Genomic DNA, 21,659 nt, shown 5'->3' with positions numbered 1-21,659 from the left:
TGGAGATTCCTTAAAAAACTGGAAACAGAACTGCCATACAACACAGCAATCCCACTGCTGGGAAACCAGAATTGAAAGAAACACATATACCCCAATGTTCATCACAGCACTGTTTATAATAGCCAGGATATGGAAGCAACCTAGACGTCCACTGGCAGATGAATGGATAAGAAAGCTGCGGTACATATACACAATGGAATATTACTCAGCCATTAAAAAGAATGTATTTGAATCAGTTCTAATGAGGTGGATGAAACTGGAGCCTATTATACAGAGTGAAGTAAGTCAGAAAGAAATATACCAATATAGTAGATTAACGCATATATATGGAATTTAGAAACATGGTAATGATGACCCTATATGCGAGACAGCAAGAGACACAGATGTAAAGAACAGACTTTTGGACTCTGTGGGAGAAGGTGAGGGTGGGGTGATTTGAGAGAATACCATTGAAACATGTATATTATCATATGTGAAATAGATCTCCAGTCCAGGTATGATGCATGAGATGGGGTGCTCAAGGATGGTGCACTGGGATGACCCTGAGGGATGGGATGTGGAGGGAGGTGGGAGGGAGGGGCAGGATGGGGAACACATGTACACTCATGGCTAATTCATGTCAACGTATGGCAAAAAAGAAAACCTGCAATACTGTAAAGTAATTAGCCTCCAATTAAAATAAATAAATTAATTTTTTAAAAAATACCACATGACTTCTAATCCTAGGCAATTAAAGATGATACAAGCTCCCCCTGGTAAACACATGTGCACCCTCAGTCCTTTTTCGGGAAACTTGCTCTTCAAAATTTCTTGCTCAATCAGCACACCGCAAAGAAGCCCAGTACACATGGAGAGGCCAGAGCAGGCCTTCCAGACCACAGCCAGCATCAATCATTCTAGACTAGGAGAGGAAGCCTCCCATGTGACTCCAGCCCCTGCCACTGTCTGACAGCAACTGCAGGCAACACCACGAGCAAGAAGCACCCAGCTGGGCCCAGTGACCACCAGAGCCATGCTAGAGAAAAATGAATAATTATTGCTGCTTTAATCCTCTAATTTTGGGGGTGATTCATTACACAGCAAAAGGTAACTGAAACACTGAAAAGCTGCCTGTCCATGGATAAAGTCCTAGCCAATGGGTTGAATTCCTCCAGAAAAGAAAAAAAAATGTTTTATTTGCCCAACACAGAGGTTTTAAAAGTACCGAACCAGAATTCCTTCAAATGAGGCATGCAGTCAATCCTAGTTCTCCATGGTCTCCGTCACTCCCTACCATGTCTAGGTCAACATGTGTTAACTGATTGGGCCCTGAAAGCATATGAGTTTGCACAACTTACCTCCCAACAAGATTTTAAGCTCCTCTTGGACTAAGACTATTGCCTAAGTGGTATAAGCTGAGCAAAAATTCATTAAAATCTATTTAAATCATTGCATTGCTATGTATGCATGCGTGCATGCTCAGCCGTTTTAGTCATGTCCGACTCTTTGTGACCCTATGGACTGTAGCTCGCCAGGCTTCTCTATCCATGGGATTCTCCAAGCAAGAATACTGGAGTGGGTTGCCATGCCCTCCTCCAGGGGATCTTCCCCACCCAGGGATCAAACCCATGTCTCCTGCATTTTCTGCAGTGCAAGTGGAATCTTTACCGCTGAGCCACCAGGGAAGCCCATCGCTATGTATACATCTACTTAAATAAACAAAGGGTGTCATTCAAGTGCTTTAAATTCTTTTTGTTATGTCTTTACCATGTTCCTACAGTCTGTATTTGGGGAAGGATTTAGTAGATGAGGTATGAAAAAGGTCTTGTATAAATTTCAAAAATATATGGAGATGAAATTGTACTGGACAGTGGGATATGTGAAAGGAATATGATGATGAAATGCAAAAATCTAAAGGAAAAGACACTGATACTCTGATTTATTTGAACAATATAAAATAGATATATGTCAAGCTAAAGTTTCGCATTTTACCTATTAACTCTCAAAGATAGTCTAGGGGAATGTGGAATGGGAAAACCATAGAGTATTTACTGCTTTATTTCTCATATCCTGCAGATTGCATCCGTCCCATTCCATGCTGTGGCTAATTCTGGGCAGGATCATAATCTGTAGAGACATTTGATGTATTTTTACAAATTTTTCAGAAGCTAGAAGAAAAAAGAAAACCAGACATGTCTAGTCACAGTAGAATGAGAGTGAGTTAATAGGGAGGCTGGCTTAAAATCACTTCTGTCAAAGAAAGAGGATCCTAAGGGAAAGAAATTACTTTTGACTCAAGCTGAGCAGTGAAGTAAATCCTCTATTTTTAAGCAAGCTGATGAAGTGACAATTCTGAAAACCAACCCCTAAATATGTACCTTCAGGGATGACCACCCAATTAATTTCATTCTTGCTGACATTCCCCATCGTGTTAGAAACTTCTTAACGCACATCAGTGCAGCTAAAATGGATTCCATGAAAATGAAAGATAAAGGGTGTTTATCTCCTGTACCCACAAAGAAGCAAAACGTTTATTTCAGAGCTTTGTGGAAATATAACCACGATGTGCTGTTCAAAGAAAACCAGTGTAGTGGAGCTACTCCAGAATCATCCTCACTCAATTAACTCCTGAATTTGCAGACCTAAAAAGATGTCAATTACAGTTACCAGGTATCATGAAGCTAAAATTCGCCACAATGCCTGAAAAGGACCCACCCGAAATTTCTTATTAGAAAAAAAAGTCTATCCTACCACTGTACCATGCAAAGAGAATCTTAAATTTCTTAATGTTGTTTTCCCTGAAATAAGACATATGGTCTGAAGAATGACTAGCACTGCACTGGTTTTCATTCCAGCAGAACTTTTCCAGAAACATTAACCAATTTAATGTTCTTGTGAAAGAGGTATTTGTTTTCATTGACAGAGAAGGAAAAGACACAAATCACACAGTTTGCTTAAGCCCACAGTCAGTCAGCACTTTTCCGAGGCATAAATATTAAAAATAGTCAAGGCCATTAGAGTCTTACAGCCCATCGGCATTTTAGGATGATGTTAAAAATGGCACATTTAGGAGTTTTTAAATTAGCAAGCCAGGCCTTGCTACACATCCAAATGAATAATGACATTTTGAAATTTTAAAAATTAACTTGGCAGCATCTCAAATAGAGAAGAAACCCTGAGAAGACCCTGAGAGTTCACAAAAATACTGGTGAGAAGCTTGAATTTTTCATAAGTTGCAAAAACAAGAGTTTGAAGTTATCTGAAGTAGACCTGATGGGGCAGAACACTTTACTTATTACATGTAGCTGCTCACTGAGATACTAATATGTGAAGCTGTGAGATTTGAGAAGCTAGTTTAAGAATCCTAAATCTAAAATTTCTGTTGAATAGTTCAGATTAGAATGAAACAGGCAAGATGCCCTGAAAGATACTGTGATGAGAAGAGAAAATGAAGGACAGTGGGGCAGCTGGCTACACATCAGCTATGCATCATTTCCAAAGAAGTTCCAAAAGCCTTCTGCTTCCTTTCTTTGGGCTTCTGAGTGGAGTCAGGGATAGGTAAGCAGAAGAGTTCAGCTTCAGGCCTACTCCTTAAAGTTAAATACTTTTACTTTGCAGATGGATGCTGTAAAAAGATTTGAAGGGCAGAGGGCAGGAGGGCTAGATGGGAGCCCTGGCTAAGAGGGAGAGGCAATAATCATAGCCTTAAGCCAAGGGATGGTCAAGGGCCTAGAGTTCTTCCTAGAGGCCGGAACAGAGGTGGGAGTTGGAAGAGAGAGTAATGAGAGACCCAGAGAGCATAAAAAAGCCAGTGAAAAATCTGGAGACCAGAATTATCAGCCAAGGATAACACATGGGCCATGAAAAAAACATTGGGCCACAGAAGTCAGGCTCCAGCTATGACATATGAAAAGGTCAACAAATCCTTTCCACCAAAACCAGGTATAAAAATGGACAAAATTGTCAACAAGCAACCATTTTAGGGCCCTGGAGACTGACTGAAGGCAAGCAACACATTGAAAAATGGCCAGAACTTAAGAAGAAGTAGAACAGGAGTCTGTGGCCTTCTTGCCCGGGACTCCTCTCATCCCTCCCAGTTCGATCAGAACTTATTTGACTATGATAGGACTGGCTGGAAAATCAGCAGCTTTGCTGCCACAGGGGATGAGCTCACTTGGGGTCATGGTAGAAAGCTGCAGCTCTGTCAGCTAGAAGTGATAAACTTGGTAGAAAACAAATGAGGAAAACCCACACCTTTGTTCCCCTGAAGTTACAGTTCCCATTGGGGAAAGTGATAGAGCAGCCAGAAATGTAAAAGGGAGATAGTGTAACTGAAAGAGTCACAGAAGCATGGATATAAGCTCTCCACACATCCCTGGCTAGGTGGGAAATTAGGCATGTGTACAGGGGAGACCCCACAGAGACCAGTGGAAAGTAAACTGCAAGGGTGATTGTGAATGGCTTGTGACTTGGAATGCACTCCGAACTCCGACACAGATCAACTGGCAGAGGACTAAGCTATGTAGACACAGAGACCGCATTCATGAAGTGAGGCTAAAAAACAAAAATAAGAATTTCAAAAGTGAGTAGAGACATCCATGGCCACAAACTGTAGCCAAGACAGATTCTATACAGTAAGTCCAGGAAAATTACTTTTTAAAAAACCTCAGAAAAATAAATCAGAATCCACAGTTGCTACAATACATGATCGAAAACGTCATTTTCAACAATGACAAAAAATAATGCTAGAAGAAAAAGTGTACAAAAGGAAAAAAAGCAATCAATAAAAACTGACTGAGTGAGCCCAGATGCTAGATTTAGCAAAGACTTGAGAGCAGCCATTGAAAATTATTAGCTCAAATAATTAAAATAAACTATATTCAAACAATTAATGGAGAATATGATGACAAATGACAATAAAGAATCTTAACTAAGAAATAGAAACTATTTTTTAAAAAAGCAAATGGAACTTTTGGAGTTGAAAAGTACAAAAATCAAAACAAAAAATGTGTTAACGAGTCAAAAGCAAATTTGAGAATGCAGAAGAAAGAACTGGTAAATTTGAAGATGGCTCAAAAGAAATTACCCAATCTGGAGAAGACACAGAAAACAACCTTGGAGAACTGGGTCACAGCAGAACAGAGTACAAATATCAACAGGCAGAACGGAAAGTAATGTAAACCTGAGCTGAAGAATTTCTCAGTTGTAAGCCTCTTGTTCATTTTATAAAATGGGGCTAATAAATAGAACCAACATCTCACAGAATTGACTAGAGGATAAATATGAATTAAAAAATATAAGTCACTTTCCAGAACATTATAAACACATAATATTTTTTAGTTCCTGTCATCATCATGATCATTGAGAATCACAACTGGCCCTGACCCCAAAAGTTCCTAGTGAAACCTCCCCACCTGTAAGAAGTTTTCTACCAGTAGCTGGGAAGAGCGGTATAAATGACAACTGCTACTGAAGGAAAATAACCAGAGCTATCAGTTCCTTGATATGCATTAGCTCAACAAATATCCTAGAGTTATTCCATAACCACAGGCATACCTCAGAGATTGTGAGTTCAGTGAGAGATCGCCATAATAAAGCAAACATCACAAAATTTTTTTTTGGTTTCCCAGTGCATATAAAAGTTACATTTATACTATACTGTAGTCTACGAAGTGTGTAATGACATTATATCTAAACATATATATACCTTAATTTAAAAATACTTTATCATGAAAAAATGCTAAACTTCATCTGACAACAGAGGGTTGCCACAAAACTTCAATTTGTAAAAAATGCACTGTCTGCAAAGTTTGATAAAGCCAAGTGTAATAAAATGAGGTGTGTCTGTATACAATTATTTCTACATTTGTAATCATACTTTATTTTTTAGATATTTGTTTTAAGATCTTCAAAAATTTCTGCCTGAGTGTGAAATTCTAGAGCAATTTATTTGTTTTTATAAATATATATACACACACACACTCACAATGAGATCTGGAAATGATTTGAACATTTGTATCTTAACTAGCCTTCTTTTGATATGTATTGATGCTAGGAGTGGGGAAGTCATAACGAGATTGAACAACTGATTCATACAACATCAGAAATAAGAGTTGCTAAAAGATAACACAGATTTTGCCAAACCAAAATAATTAGCAAGCCAGCTACTCTGACTTGAGGGGAATTACAAAGTTTGATCTAAAGAGACTCCACTACCCATCAACATATTTATCTATTTCACTTTTAATTTCTTCTTTTTTTTTTTACTCACTCTGTTTTGGGAACAGCTTTTCTCAGCCAGAAGAAATCAGTCTGTGCTAAATACTTGCGGGTTTGCAGGACGTTGCCAAAGTAGTCAGATTCTGAAAACTTGATCTGAATAAAACAAACCACAACCATCACTGTTCTAAGTGTAAATAAGAGATGGCTCTAAAAAAAAAAAAAAAAAGAATTCAGCACACAAAAGAGCGGCCAGCAGAGACACTGCACTCCTCGCATCATCTCTCAGCCATCACGGGTTAACCAGTATTCACAAAACCATGAAATTTCACCTCAGTGATTTTTCTCTTAAAATAAAAAGCTCAAAAATCAATATGGTCAATTCTGGATTACATTTTTTAAAAAATAAGAGAAGCTGCACTAATTTACAATGCATTTCATTTGCTTTATAACTGAAAAATCTACTTTAACCTTTACAGAACATATTAGGTTTCAAATTTCTTTGCCCACATGACTTCTTAATCTTTTTTAAAAATGTGTACTTTATTTATCTGTCATATAGGTTCTTCTAATAACACTCAGTTTAGTCAGCTGAAACCTCGTTTAGTTCATAGATGATAATTTAGCCAAATGGCAAAATCCAATTTATTGTAATCAGTATTTGTTCATGAATGGAAAAAAAATGAAAGTGATTCAGACTGATTTTCTACCCTAAGAGTCACTAGAATAATTTAATTATTAACTGAAATTATCTATCAACACTCAAAAATGATCTGGTCACTAAAAATTCATGAAATGACAGAAGCAAAGCATATATAGCTTACATAGAAAAACAGGAAGTTGATAGCTCACAACAATGCTATCTATTAAACTAGGGAAAAAAAAACATAATTGATTCTTGAGTTCCTTTTTGTTGGAAGGAGAATGGCAGACAGTTTTAATTCTATAGGCACTATCTATAAAACTAGCAGTACTTAAATATTGTAAATAGTATCTGTGTAACAGTAAAAGCAATGGTTTGTAGTGCTCCCTGATACTTCGGTTTTAAATATATTAAAATGTAGTGAATAAAATAAGGATAATACACATTTGAAGAAGCAAATAATCCAGAGTAATCATATTTTATTAGCTGTAAAATTTTTGTAAATTTAAGCCATGATATTCTTAAAAGCAAAAATTAAAATACAGCAAATGAAGGTATATGAGACCCAGAGGCATCACATCACAGATACGAATGAATATATACAACTTGACAGTTATAAACTTGACAACAGTCTGTTTGTTGGCCAATGTCTGGCTCAGGTTTCTCTTTTCCCTAACATATCATGGATATTCATTTTGTCTGCAGAGTAACTTTTGTTACTCATCTTAGCTTAACTTTAATTACTCATCTTAGCAATCCTTCCAGGGGACCAAGCCAATATATACAGAAAAGAATAAAACAACTAAAGCCACAGAGAGTGAGAAAGGCAGGAATGAAAGGATCAAATCCTGGCATCTTTGGCAATCCAGCTTGCCAACAAGTTATAGAGATAAGACTTCAAATTGTCCCTCACTCAATCCTCTTGGGCTTCCCTGGTGGCTCAGAGGTTAAAGTGTCTGCCTGCAATGTGGGAGACCTGGGTTCGATCCCTGGGTCGGGAAGATCCCCTGGAGAAGGAAACGGCAACCCACTCCAGTATTCTTGCCTGGAGAATCCCATGGACGGAAGAGCCTGGTGGGCTACCGTCCATGGGGTCGCAAAGAGTCCAACATGACTGAGCGACTTCACTATCAATCCTCTTAGGGGTGGTGGCTGATAAATAAACCAAGGTATAGTCACCTAATAGAATACAGCACAGAAGTCTAAACAAATTGTCTCTATGTGTGAACATGAAATAATTTCAAAGGCAATGCTGAGAACATTAGACTAGTTGTATGCATTAGAGAACTTTAAAACTTTAAACTAATTAAATAATACTATATGTTGTTTATGGGCACATATGTATGTAGCAGAAGCATAAAGAAATGCATGAGAATGAGAAACACTGAATTCAAGAGAGGATATCTAGGGAAGAAGACAGCCTGGGGGGAAGGAGACAGGCAGGGAAGGACATTAGATCAAGGAGGATTACACAAAGAATTTCCAATGTATCTGCTTTATTCATTTAAAATGTATGCATGTATGTATACAGTTAATATGGGAAGTATGTTTGATACATGTTAAAGCTTGAGGTGTTCAAAGTATGATTTTATATGCTTTTTTGATGTTTGAAATGCTTTATAATAAAGAGGAATCTTAAAAATCAATTGCATTTTAGGTAGATGTTTATACTCAGCCTCAGATGAAACAGAGTAAATCCCTTGTTCAAATAAATGACCTTAACTAGCAATCCTAATACATTCCCAGATCACACAGTTAAAAGATGTGTCCACTGTTCAATTATTTTTTAGCTTTCGTTCCCAACACAGCTCTGTCAGAATTTTTAGAATATGATTGCAACTGATAGAAAATTCAGATATGTTCTTGGGTTCAGAGCATGTTCTGGAAAATGCTCCCAAAGGAATTTCCTTCAAATATACTAACTTTTTTTGTACTATCAATGGGGTCACTTGTTACTTTTAGAAGAGTTTGCTAATGGTACTTTCCTGTTCCATTTGGGGGAAAGAAAAAAAAAACCCTTGACATGCAGGTTGTTCTACAGCTGTTAAATGCAAATTTTGCTTTAAAGAAAAAAGGAGTTCCAAGTCTAAAAATACTTTAAATAAATATGGTCCTACCATAGCCATGGAAATGATCATGGAGAACAAAACTTGGAGGCAAATAATGACAATGTGCCAACAGCTTACCTATGTTCAGAGGATACATTTTAAATTGTTTTTATTATTAAACTGAGCATAGCTTCTATTTCTTAGCCTGGTTTGGTTCATCTATTCTATTTATTCAATGGAAATCACAGATAATGCTGCTGCTGCTAAGTCGCTTCAGTCATGTCCGACTGTGCGACCCCAGAGACAGCAGCCCACCAAGCTCTTCTGTCCCTGGGATTCTCCAGGCAAGAATACTGGAGTGGGTTGCCATTTTCTTCTCCAGCGCATGCATGCATGCTAAGTCACTTCAGTTATGTCTGACTCTATGTGATCCTAGGGACAGCAGCCCACCAGGCTCCCCTGTCCACAGGATTCTCCAGGCAAGAATACTGGAGTGGGCTGCCATTTATTCAATGGAAATCACAGGTAATAGGCGACAATTTTTACCTTCTCCTGTAAGACAGGTTGAGTGTTTGGGGATAGGAAAGGGCCATATGGGAAACAGAGATGGAGGGATTATGGAACCTGGCTAAGTCATTCAGTCCACATCATTAGGTTCCTATTTCAATGTTATTTTCACTGGCCCTAATAAGAAAACTGATGATTCAACAGAAAGAGCACAGGGAGGGAGGAGGAGAAGCTGTGATTAAATAAATCAGGGTACAGTTTACTTACTGTCAGACAGCTGTTAAAATAATGGTAATGAAGGCTATGGAAGACAAGGACAAAACAATCTATCAACTGTAAAGGTCAGTGTACAAAATTATATATAAGCATCAATTACAGCTATACAAAAATGGAAAGACAAAATAACACACTAAAACAGAAGTATGTATTATTATGTTTGAATACCAACATTCAGGGTTTTTTTCATTCCTTTTCTCTATTTCTCAAATTTTCCATCATCTGATAATACTGTGATCATTTCAAGTATTTCACTAGGATCCTGAAGGAGAAAAAACTATGAAACCTAGCAACCACTGGGAAAGTTCTGCTTGTTGTAGAGATAGCAATAAGAATGAATGTGCATGAATATTTCAGAACCACTTGTGATCTTCCCCCAAAATGTTTTAACTTTGAAAGTGACAATAATTGGCTCAAAAGTCTCTTGTCCTTTCAGTTACTGGTGACAATCTAGGTCAAGTTGATAATGACTTTCAATCAATTGTATCTCCCGACTTTTATTGGGGCTTTCATGTCATTTTTTAAGCATAGCTGTCCAGAAGATAAAATCTAGGGGAATCTGACTTTCTCTTGGTGGACACCCTATCCTGGATGCTTAGCACCAAATGCAACAGACTAAATAGAAGAATAAAACTATTACCTTTCTCAAAGGTGTGGAACACATGATAAGGGCAAAACAAGGCAATGTATTCAGCTTCTCTGTAGGATCAGTAAATACAAGTTGATAAGACATTTGGAGAAGGAGATGGCACCCCACTCCAGTACTCTTGCCTGGAAAATCCCATGGATGGAGGAGCCTGGAGGCTACAGTCCACGGGGTCACAAAGAGTCGGACACGACTTAGCAACTTTACTTTCACTTTCAAGATACTACATGAGCCAACGGGAAGTACAGATTCTAAACTACTTTTTAAGTTAACCCATTCAAACGTACTCAGCGATATATCCAGACACCTCTAGGAAAGATTTTATTTTAGGCAGCAAAGAACTGTGAAAACGTCAATGGAATCCAGATTTTAGAATTATGTTTTCCTTTATTTAAATAGCAAAGTAATATGCAAGATCGCTGTGTTTAGATGGCTTTGCTGTAAGTGGTTATGTATGTATACATATATACACACCTACATACAGGGATGGTGTTCACAATGTTTAACAACCTATATATACAGAACACTGCGGAAGATAGAATTCCCACAAACAGCCACGCAAGGGTGACTCTGAGGGAGCATCAACTACCACACCAACCAGGAACCAGATGAAACCAGACGGCCCGCTGCCACCACTGGGGATAAAGGGAAGTCTCGGTCTGCTGTAGCCAGCGGAGCACTGAAGATGGAGGCTGGTGTGCAGGAGGGATGGGGGATGGGCTACAAGGCTGGTGGGCACCAGTGCACCTCCCTCCAGTGCCCATTCTTGCCTTTCCAGGGCCATGAGGGCCAGAGATCCCTTGAGACAGCTGGCCACAATGGTTCATTTTGTGTTTTTACCAAGGAGTACAGAATGGTTTCAACAACCTGTTTTTCTAGAGCACTCCACCTAAGCATCACCTCACTCTTGCATAGTGGCAGCAGCACTCTCTGTCATTTATGCACACATAAAACATATTCACACATAAACACACATATCTCACTGGTAAGAGTAGACCAAGACCTGCCCCAGAGAACATTGGGTTCCCATATTACCTAGACATCTCTATTCACATATTTATGTCTATGTATCAAATGTATGTGTGCATCACTCACCAGAAACACTGATCTCTGAAAAATTACCCACATCCTATTCTCCTAAGTCTGATAGCTCAGCTGGTAAAGAATCTGCCTGCCATGTGGGAGACCTGGGTTCGATCCCTGGGTTGGGAAGATCCCCTGGAGAAGGGAGAGGCTACCCACTCCAGTATTCTGGCCTGGACAATTCCATGGACTGCATAGTCTACGGGGTCGCAAAGAGTCAGACACGACTGAGCGACTTTGACTCACTCAGTTCTCCTAAGTAAATGGATGCCGGCTATGATTCTGACTTGAGCTCCTACTGTAATTCGCCACTGGCTTTCACAACAGTGAGTGATGCGCCTAATGGGCTGGATTATTTACCTGTTGTCTCTCAGATACGTGCACGCCCTTTTACTCGGTTCTGTAACGCTGGGCTGTGAATCTGAAAACCATGTTTCCCAGGCGCCATTGCCAGTTGGCTTCCTGCCAATAGGAGGCACTGAGGGAAATCAGCAGGTGGCAGGAGGGGAAAGGATGCTGTGTTTGTTCTCTGCGGTTCCTCTTTCTCCTTTCTTCCAGCAATGATTCTGGAGTGGCAGTTCCTCCTCTGCTCTCGATGATACCACCACCTCCTCCCTTTTGCATCCCTAGACACAAGGGAGATCACTGCTTCCTGAAAAAGTTATTAATCTCTGGTTTACCTCACCTTCCAACCTATTTCCTGTATTAAATCTCCTCTCTTTGAAATAGCTAGTGTTGTTTGGCTTTCCTGACTGATACAGAAATCTCCCCCAAATTGGGAAAATCTCATTCTTGTGTCTCTCTCCATTAAGGAGCAGTGAAGGTACACTTTATAAGGTTTATTTGAACGTAGACTGGTATCTTTCTTTTTGCACTGAGTAGCAGGCTTTCCTGTACACTACTGGTGTGTGTGTGTTTGTCACTCAGTCGTGTCTGACTCTTTGCAATCCCATGGACTGTAGCCCACCAGGCTTTTCTGTCCATGGAGTTCTCCGGGCAAGAATACTAGAGTGAGTAGCCATTCCCTTCTCCAGGGGATCTTCCCGACCCAGGGACTGAACTTGTGTCTCCTGCATTGCAGGCAGATTCTTCAGCATCTGAGCCACCAGGGAAGCCTGTACACTACTGGAGGTTCACATAGAGGGCATTGCCTTTCTTGCTCTTTTAAAAGACTACAAAAAGACTGCTGCTCAGAAATACTTTGCTGGCTATCTTAGTTTACCCTGTCATGCTCAGAAGAAACATTTTTTTTTCTAATTCTTTACATTTTCCTGTGAGTTCTTTTCCATGTGCTCTTATCTCCACATGACCCTAACTTCAGTTTTCAGCCTTTCTCCTTGTTGTTGCTGTTGCTCAGACACTCAATTGTGTACAACTCTTTATGAACCCTCAGACTACAGCATGCTAGGCTTCTCTGTCTTCCACAAATTCCCAAAGTTTGCTCAAATTCATGTCCATTGAGTTCATGATGCTATCCAACCATCTCATCCTCTGCTGCCTTCTTTTCCTGTTGCCTTCAATCTTTCCCAGCATCAGGGTCTTTTCCAATGAGTTGGCTCTTTGCATCAGGTGGCCATCAACCCTTCCAATGAATATTCAGGATTGATTTCATTTAAGATTGACTGGGTTGATCTCCCTTCAGTCCAGGGGACTCTCAAGAGTCTTCTTCAGCACCACAATTCAAAGACATCAGTTCTTTGGTGCTCAGCTTTCTTTATGGTCCAATGCTCACATCCATACATAACTACTGGAAAAACCATAGCTTTGACTAGACAGACCTTTGTCAGCAAAGTGAAGCCTTTGCTTTTTAATACACTGTCTAGGTTTGCCATAGCTTTCCTTCCAAGGAGCAAGCATCTTTTAATTTCATGGCTGCAGTCACCATCCACACTGATTTTGGAGTCCAAGAAAATGAAATCTGTCACTGCTTTCACTTTTTTTGCTTCTATTTGCCATGAAGTGATGGGACCAGATGCCATGATCTTTGTTTTTTGAATGTTGAGTTTTAAGCCAGCTTTTTCACTCTCCTCTTTCACCCTCATCAAGAGGCTCTTTAGTTCCTCTTCACTCTCTGCCATTAGAGTGGTATCATCTGCATATCTGAAGTTGTGGATATTTCTCCCAGCAATTTTGATTCCAGCCTGCGATTCACCTAGCCTGGCATTTCGCATGATGTACTCTGCATATAAGTTAAATAAGAAGGGTAACAATATACAGCCTTGTCATACTCCTTTCCCAATTTTTAACCAGTTAGTTGTTCCATGTAACATTCTAACTATTGCTTCTTGACCCACATATAGGTTTCTCAGGAGGCAAGTAAGGTGATCTGGTATTCCCATATCTTTCAGAATTTTCCACAAAGTGTTGTGATCCACACAATCCAAGGCTTTATCAATGAAATAGAAGTAGATATTTCTCTGGAATTCCCTTGCTTTCTCTATGTTCCAATGATCAATTTCTCCTTGACTTTTATCTAATCCATTCCCCAGTCCCTATCTTTCCTTTTGTGTTTGTGCCTGATAAATCACATTTTTACTTGCAACAAATAAAGTAAACTGCTTTTCATTTGCAACAGCCTTTCCTGTTCAGAGTTTGTATTACCAGAAATTTCTCAGAGGCCCTATAGTAGTCCTTATCTACATATTTCTCAAAACTGAAAACACAGTCCCATTGTGTATCAGCAATACTTTAGTCCTTTTGCTATTAACCTTGGTGACACTGTTACTATCTATCACACCAAGCATCCTTCACCTATTTTCAGGTTTTCTTTATCAGTTTCTGAACAGAAATGGATTTTTTGCTTCTTGCATTTGTGTTTTTTTCACTGTCTTTTTTTAAACTGTTAGAAATTCTGTGGTGTAATTGTGTCTATCTCAGTAATGAGTCAGATGAAAGCCATTTCTTTACAAAAGTACTTCAAAATCTTGGTGTATAATGTCTTCAGTTCAGGCTGTGGAGACACGAGGAAATATACCTAACATTGCATCCTGTCTGGCGTCTTGTCTCTTTTCACAAAAGGTACTACATTTACTGAACTCTTAAATTTGGGGCATTCACTTTAAACAGCAGCAGACTGCCAACAAAACTTGATCAACTAAACACTGTGAATGAGCCCTGAATGCTATCTTATTGGATTAAGGCTTGAGACTGTTCCATCTGTGCAGCCTCTTAAATCAATTTCAGGCACATGGATATTATATGTGTTAATCTGTAATGACTTCTCCAAACCAAAATAATTTACTATCGGAAGGGAAAATTGAAGAAGCTATAACTAACACTTCTAGAGTGCTTCCTGTGTGCCAGGACCAGTTCTATATGCTTTAATTATGTTAACTTATCTGAGCCTCCTAGCAGCCCTGTAGGCAGGGACTGGTCATGGACAGAGTTGGTGATGGACAGGGAAGCCTGGTGTGCTGCAGTCCATCAGGTCACAAAGAGTCAGACATGACTAAGCAACTGAACTGCATTGAACGGAACTGAAGGCAAGGATTATTACTATCTCCATTTTAATATGAGGAAACTGAGATGAGTAAACTGAGGCACAGAGATATAGTATAACCTACCTCAGGTCGCACAGCTAGAAAACAGAAGAATAGTGATTTAACTCCAGACACTTTGATCCCAGGATCCATGTTCATAACCACTACAACAAACTGCATCTCAAATCTTCTCATCTGCATTCTTTTTTAAAAAAATATGTATTTTTGGCTGTGTTGAGTCTTAGTTGCAGTGCACAGGACCTTTCACTGCAGCAGTGCAGGCTTCTCTCTAGTGCACACAGAGCACACGGTCTCAGCACTTCCAATGTGCAGGCTCAGGAGCTGTGGTGCACAGGCTTAGCTGCTCCATAGCATGTGGGATCGTAGTTCCCCAACCAGGGATCGAATCCACGTCCCCAGTATTAGAAGACGGATTCTCAACCACTAGACCACCAGGGCAGTCCCCTCCTCTGCAGTCCTGACTTGAGATGTTTGCCAGTCACATGTAATTCTCCAGGTTCTCCTGCTGAGGTACTTTGTGACCTGGTGATACTCTTCTTAGCAACAATAGTTCTCATTGCTGCTAAGTTACAGCTATCATTTATAGGGAGATGACTTATGTGCCAGACATTATGCTAGGTGCTTTTACACTTAATTAATCTCATTTAAAAGATGCTTGCTCCTTGGAAGAAAAGTTATGACAAACCTAGACAGCATATTAGAAAGCAGAAACATTACTTTGCCGACAAAGGTCCATCTAGTCAAAGCTATGGTTTTTCCAGTAGTCATATATAGATGTGAGAGTTGGACTATAAAGAAAGCTGAGGGCTGAAGAATTGATGCCTTTGAACTGTGGTGTTGGAGAAGAGTCTTGAGAGTCCCTTCAACTCAAGGAGATCAACAGTTCATCCTAAAGGAGATCAGTCCTGGGTGTTCATTGGAAGGACTGATGCTAAAGCTGAAACTCCAATACTTTGGCCACCTGATGTAAAGAACTGACTCATTTGAAAAGACCCTGATGCTGGGAAATATTGAGGGCAGGAGGAGAAGGGGATGACAGAGAATGAGATGGTTGGATGGCATCACCGACTCAATGGACGTGAGTTTGAGTAAGCTCCAGGAGTTGGTGATGGACAGGGAGGCATGGCGTGCTGCAGTCCATGGGATCGCAAAGAGTTGGACATGACTGAGCAACTGAAATGAATCTCACTTAATCTTTTCAACAATAATAGACTTGGCTATTATTATCTCCAGTCTTTAGATAACGAAAAGGAAGCCAACTGAAATTAAAAAACTTGCACAAGCTCAAATAACTAGTAAGTGGAAGTGCCAGAATCACTCCAAAGGCTGTGCTCTTACCCAGTTAACAATATGACCTCCATCCCTTCACTCATCTCAACCCAACCAGCTCTGGGAAAGCAGTTCCCATCCACTCTTCAGCTCACTCCTCTGTTCCTCCAGCAGGGGTGCCTGACAAGAACCCTGCAAAACCCATTCTCTGATTACAAGCAGAGTTCCCTAGACCCAGATTTCAGTCCTGGCTCTGATGCTTGGAGGGCACTGAGGAAATCAATTAACTACTTTGAGTCTCTATGGCCTTTTCTGCAATACCCAGATAAATACCATTTATTTCACAGGTTCAGTGTGGTGTTTAAAAGATAATGTACATGAATGTGGCAAATGTGTCAGTATCTTTCACCATCATAGTCATAGTGAGATTTTTCAGGATCAAAACAATGTGTAATAAGATGGGCTGTCAGAGCTCTGGGATACTGTGAAGCACAATTATTTTCCTCTACAGCAACTAGATCAATACTTTGGAAGGCCATATCTTGGGAGCCCAATGGAGAAACTTTCAAATTAAAGTTTTCACTCACTTTTGGATGATCTTATAAAATTCCAATGTTCATGTACAAAGTTAGGATTGCTTGTTAAACCACAATCTCAGGAAAGAGCTACATTACAGAACAATAGTTATTTAATTAATTTTTTAAAACTACTTTTTCAAGAAAATCTAGTGAGTGGTAAAAAGAGCGGGTTTTGTGATGAAGAAAAGTTCTTTACCAGAATTATCTGTAGGAAAGCAAGTGACAGTGGTTATGACTAGAAAGGCCTGCAACAAATGTATCTACTGAAAAATATATGTCCCATAATATTAGAATAAAAATGATTATTTCTCCATCAGAAACTTACTATAAATATACAGTCCAATTCACAATAAATTATAGAATCATATGTATATGCACTTAGTTTGCCAAAACACTCATAAAGTTTAATGAAGTTAACTCACAACAGGCAAGATTTATTACTAATCATTTACTATGAACGAAGCACATAGACTATTTAACAACAAACATCATATATTCACCATTAGAACATGTACATTAATTGTAAAATATTCAGTTTTCTTAACTCTTTCCTTTATGATCAAATTAGACCAAATCCAAACCCATTTGCTTTACGGTACCCACTCAGGTACACACTCTTTCTGACACTTGCTTTATTGTGAATCTGCTCTGAATCTTATGATATGTGTGGCATAATGAGGCTCATATCTAGCCAAGGAATGAATGAAAAGTTGGTGCTTTATGGCACAACCAGATTTAATTGCCTAGACTTGGGTTAGTAGAAAGGCATGAGACCAGTACAACTTGCCAGGAGAAAAAAAAAAAAAGAAATATAGTAAATTTAGCACTTACTGCCTTGAGGTCTTCATTAATGTGAGTATCATTCATTATAAACTCAGGATAGCCAACTTTTGCCAAAACAGCTCTTGCCTATAAAAAGGGGGAAAAAATGATGTCAGAATTTCAGCACTTAAGTCATTAATAATCACAGGATGTAAGAATGTAACCTTCATCTGAAAACTCTATTTACTGAATATCTACTATATGTAATCAACTGTGAAGGACAAGAAATTTAAAAAAATCTAAGTCCCTTCCCTCAATATGTTAAAAGTATAGTGAATGTAGCAAAGAACTATATAATTGAACATAAAGGTTTAGATACAGACAATATTATCTATAAATAGATAACTGCATTTATAGACAATATTGTTAATGAAGTCCAGAGCAGATATTATTTCCTCATGGGGAAAATGCTTAATGGAGAAGGGGATCAAACTGAGTCTCAGAGAATGGCTGGGATTTCAAAATGCAGAACTAAGAGGAAGGAATTCCAGGAGAGAAAACAGCAGGGGCAAAGTCAAGGAAATGAAAAACAAAGCGTACGCCAGAGAGAGGGTGAGTAGTTGCACGGAGCTGGACTAGAAAGCACAAATGGTGGACAGAAAACAATGCAGCAAAATCAACTTCGCCCTGTTCCCAGGGTTTCCCAAATGCCATGCTGAGAAGTCTGTGTCTGATTTCACAGACAAGAGAGAACAAAGTATTTTTAGCAGCAATAAAATGAGTCACCCTTCAGTGAGATTATCTGTGCAACCCTGGGAATGATGGCTAGGATGCCAGAAAAATTTGAGGGAGGGGGTCTAGACTAATTGAAGATGCATCATAACCATCCTTTTGATAGACATACCACTTATTCCCTGTTTTGCAGGATACAGGAAATGGATAAAGGAAAAAGCCGTCTCAGGTACATACAAGGAGGCTCCACAGCAGGGATGGGCAAACTATGGCCTCTGGGCCAAATCTTCTCTCTGCCTCCCCACCCCCCATCTGTTTCTATAAATCAAGTTTCACTGGCACAGAGCCATGCCCACTCATCTGCATGACTCATTTAGATGGCTGCTTTTACACTATAATGGCAGAGTTGAAGAGTTGGGAGAGAAACTCTGTGGTCCACAAAGTCTCAAATATTTGCTCTCTAGCCCTTTACTTTAAAGAAAAGGTTTGCCAACCCTTGCCCTCAAGAAACTGTCTCCTCCGATCCCCCCAATTCAGGGTTTCACCAAAACGAAAGAACAGCTTACTCAAAGAGTAAGTACAATGGCAGAGCTCTGGCCAGATCCCTTTTATCACTTCAGCACATCTCTCTCCAGGATCTCTGTTCTTCCTTTCTAAAGGCAAGCACCTGAGACTCTGAAGGCCTGCCCCAGGGTTACTAGGACACCTTCTGTGCACTCAAAACAGCTCCTTCCTTGCGGGTTTATCTGCCTTGCGCCCCCAGCTCCACTGGCGGCCAAGCAGCCCTCAGCCAAAGACTGACTATAGCAGGAATGTGAAAGTCCAGCTCCTTTGCTTCAGTTCAGGATGGAGTATAAGGTATAATTTGCGTGCCAGAGTTCCCTGCAGGATCAGACTATCTGAGACTTCCCCTGAAATGGGACCTGGGTCCATCTCTTACCCTTCCCAGTCTGGCTTCCCTCTTTCCCTTGCTGGCTTCTCCTGGGAGCACTTGCTGAATAAATCATAAATCATTTGAATGTGAATCCTCATCTCCAACTCTGCCTCGAGAAGACCCACTGTAAGACACCAGGCAATCCCAAACATATTGATTTTATTCCAGCAAAGCTAAAACCATTGCCCTTTGCACACTGCTCTTAGTAATGAGTCTTTTTTTCTTTCAACCCTTTCAATTTTCCTTACTCAAGAAAGATAGTACGTTTTCTTTATCTTCCTTGAGATAATTCAAATATTAAATGTCAGCAGAAACTTGAAACTCCAGACTCGGAAAAGATTTTACAAGTGCCATAGGACACAGTCATAATGGTTTTGCTATTCCAGACTCAAATATAGCACAGATCAAATTTTGTCTTCAAAGCCCTGTGAGTTACACTGAAAGCCTGATGTGACCCAGACAGCAGATAACTAGAGGTTACAGCTCTCCCCCAACACCGAACAATACAGCATATGTCTCTAGGTTACCTTCTTCCGAAACTCTTCTAATATTTCCCTCATTGTGTTTAATTCCTCACTGTGTTTTATCAGCTCACCACAAGTCATATATATAACTATAACAAATAAAGAGCTCCAGATAGCTTCAAAAAAAAAAAAAAGGAATATACAAGCTGAGTCATCCACAATTGTTTTCTGAACACCGCTCTTTCCATAGCATGCTGGTGAATTATGCATTGTTTTTCAAATCTCACACTCTGGGTCCCCCACTGCACTACAGAGCTTCACAGAATATATTACCTTCTGCACTGTATATGCAGGTCATTGAATCCTTTTTTATTATTTAGCAATACCATGATTTGAAGAGAGCCAGAATAGAGGTATAAAAAAATCTCCATTCATCTGCTAAGAACACAAAGATAAAGTAATAATACTAATAGCAACACTGCCAACATTGGAAAAGAATACTTCTTCCCCCAAACCGTGCTGTGTTGTTATGCCTCTATTCAAACTCAAGTCATCCCTGCCAGTCAGCCTGTTGTCACTTCCACATCTTCCCACCCCATCCCATGCTACTCTCCCCTGAGAAGCCTCCAAACCCCATCTCCCCAGGCTCCTTGGGACCTGGCTCCAGGTCAGACTTTGTGAATGAAAAGCATTCACAGGAGACAGGAGGAGTAGAGGAGGAGACACCAGTTATTCACTCACAGCCAGTAGCTCTGGGCAGGCATGGCGCATCTGCAGGTAGCAGATAGAACACTTGGCCAGCAGCTCCCACACGCTCTCTGCAGAAGACCCCTATGGGTATGAGCAGCAGAGACCATGGGCAGGCTCTACACTTCACTGCTCAGCCCTCCTGATGACTGTATAAGCCTCCAAATCCCTGTGTTACACACCTTTCCGCTTGACACACTTAGAAGGGCACCCACTCTCCAAATAAACTCTGAAAGACCCTTTAAAGCAAATAACTGATGGACATCACTTTGTAATTTTTCAAGAATGGGAAGAAACGAGGCACCAACAGCTTGATGGCAAAGCATTAGTGAGGCAGGCCTGAAATCAATTACTCCATGGGTTATATGGAAAAGAAGGAAAGGCAAGGGCCACAGCAAATACTGAGAGAATGAGGGGATAGATGGATAACAGACTGCACGTTATATCCTGCAAGAAACATTTCCCAGGCTGTTTGTGGCTGATCAAAAACTCCAGAGTCTTCCATAACCAGTACGTGCATTTAGTTCAGTTGAGTCGCTCAGTCGTGTCCCACTCTTTGCAACCCCATGGACTGCAGCACACCAGGCCTCCCTGTCCATCACCAACTCCCGGAGCTTACTCAAATTCATGCCCATTGAGTTGGTGATGCCATCCAACCATCGCATCCCCTTCTCCTGCCTTCAATCTTTCCCAGTATCAGGGTCTTTCAAATGAGTCAGTTCTTCACATCAGGTTGCCAAAGTATTGGAGTTTCAGCTTTAGCATCAGTCCTTCCAATGAATATTCAGGCCTGATTTCCTTTAGGAGGGACTGGTTGGATCTCCTTGCAGTCCAAGGGACTCTCAAGAGTCTTCTCCAACACCACAGTTCAAAAGCATCAATTCTTCGGTGCTCAGCCTTCTTCACAGTCCAACTCTCACATCCATACATGACCACAGGAAAAACCATAGCTTTGACTAGACATTACTTTGTTGGCAAAGTAATGTCTCTGTTTTTTGATATGCTGTCTAGGTTGCTCGTAACTTTTCATCTTTCCTTCCCATTCTTTAGAACTCTGCATTCAAATGGGTATATCTTTCCTTTTCTCCTTTGCTTTTGCTTCTCTTCTTTTCATAGCTATTTATAAGTCCTCCTCAGACAGCCATTTTGCTTTTTTGCATTTCTTTTTCTTGGGGATGGTCTTGCTCCCTGTCTCCTGTACAATGTCACAAACCTCATTCCATACTTCATCAGGCACTCTATCAGATCTAGTCCCTTAAATCTATTTCTCAC

At 40.0% G+C, this 21,659-nt stretch overlaps 1 protein-coding gene across 1 annotated transcript in view; it reads right to left on the bottom strand.

The window, feature by feature from the left end:
* The window catches only part of PHEX (phosphate regulating endopeptidase X-linked), a 207,919-nt gene that overhangs the window by 53,755 nt on the left and 132,505 nt on the right, over nt 1–21,659 (bottom strand). The window contains exons 13-14 of the mRNA XM_004021961.6: nt 17,580–17,657; nt 6,251–6,354 (exon numbers count right to left, since the gene is read on the bottom strand). Of these exons, the coding sequence (XP_004022010.1) occupies nt 6,251–6,354; nt 17,580–17,657 (182 nt within the window). The remainder of the gene's footprint in view (nt 1–6,250; nt 6,355–17,579; nt 17,658–21,659) is intronic.

This window comes from Ovis aries, chromosome X (assembly GCF_016772045.2).
Source record: "Ovis aries strain OAR_USU_Benz2616 breed Rambouillet chromosome X, ARS-UI_Ramb_v3.0, whole genome shotgun sequence".
Taxonomy (NCBI): Eukaryota; Metazoa; Chordata; class Mammalia; order Artiodactyla; family Bovidae; genus Ovis; species Ovis aries.
This window is presented reverse-complemented; position numbering and strand designations above follow the sequence as displayed.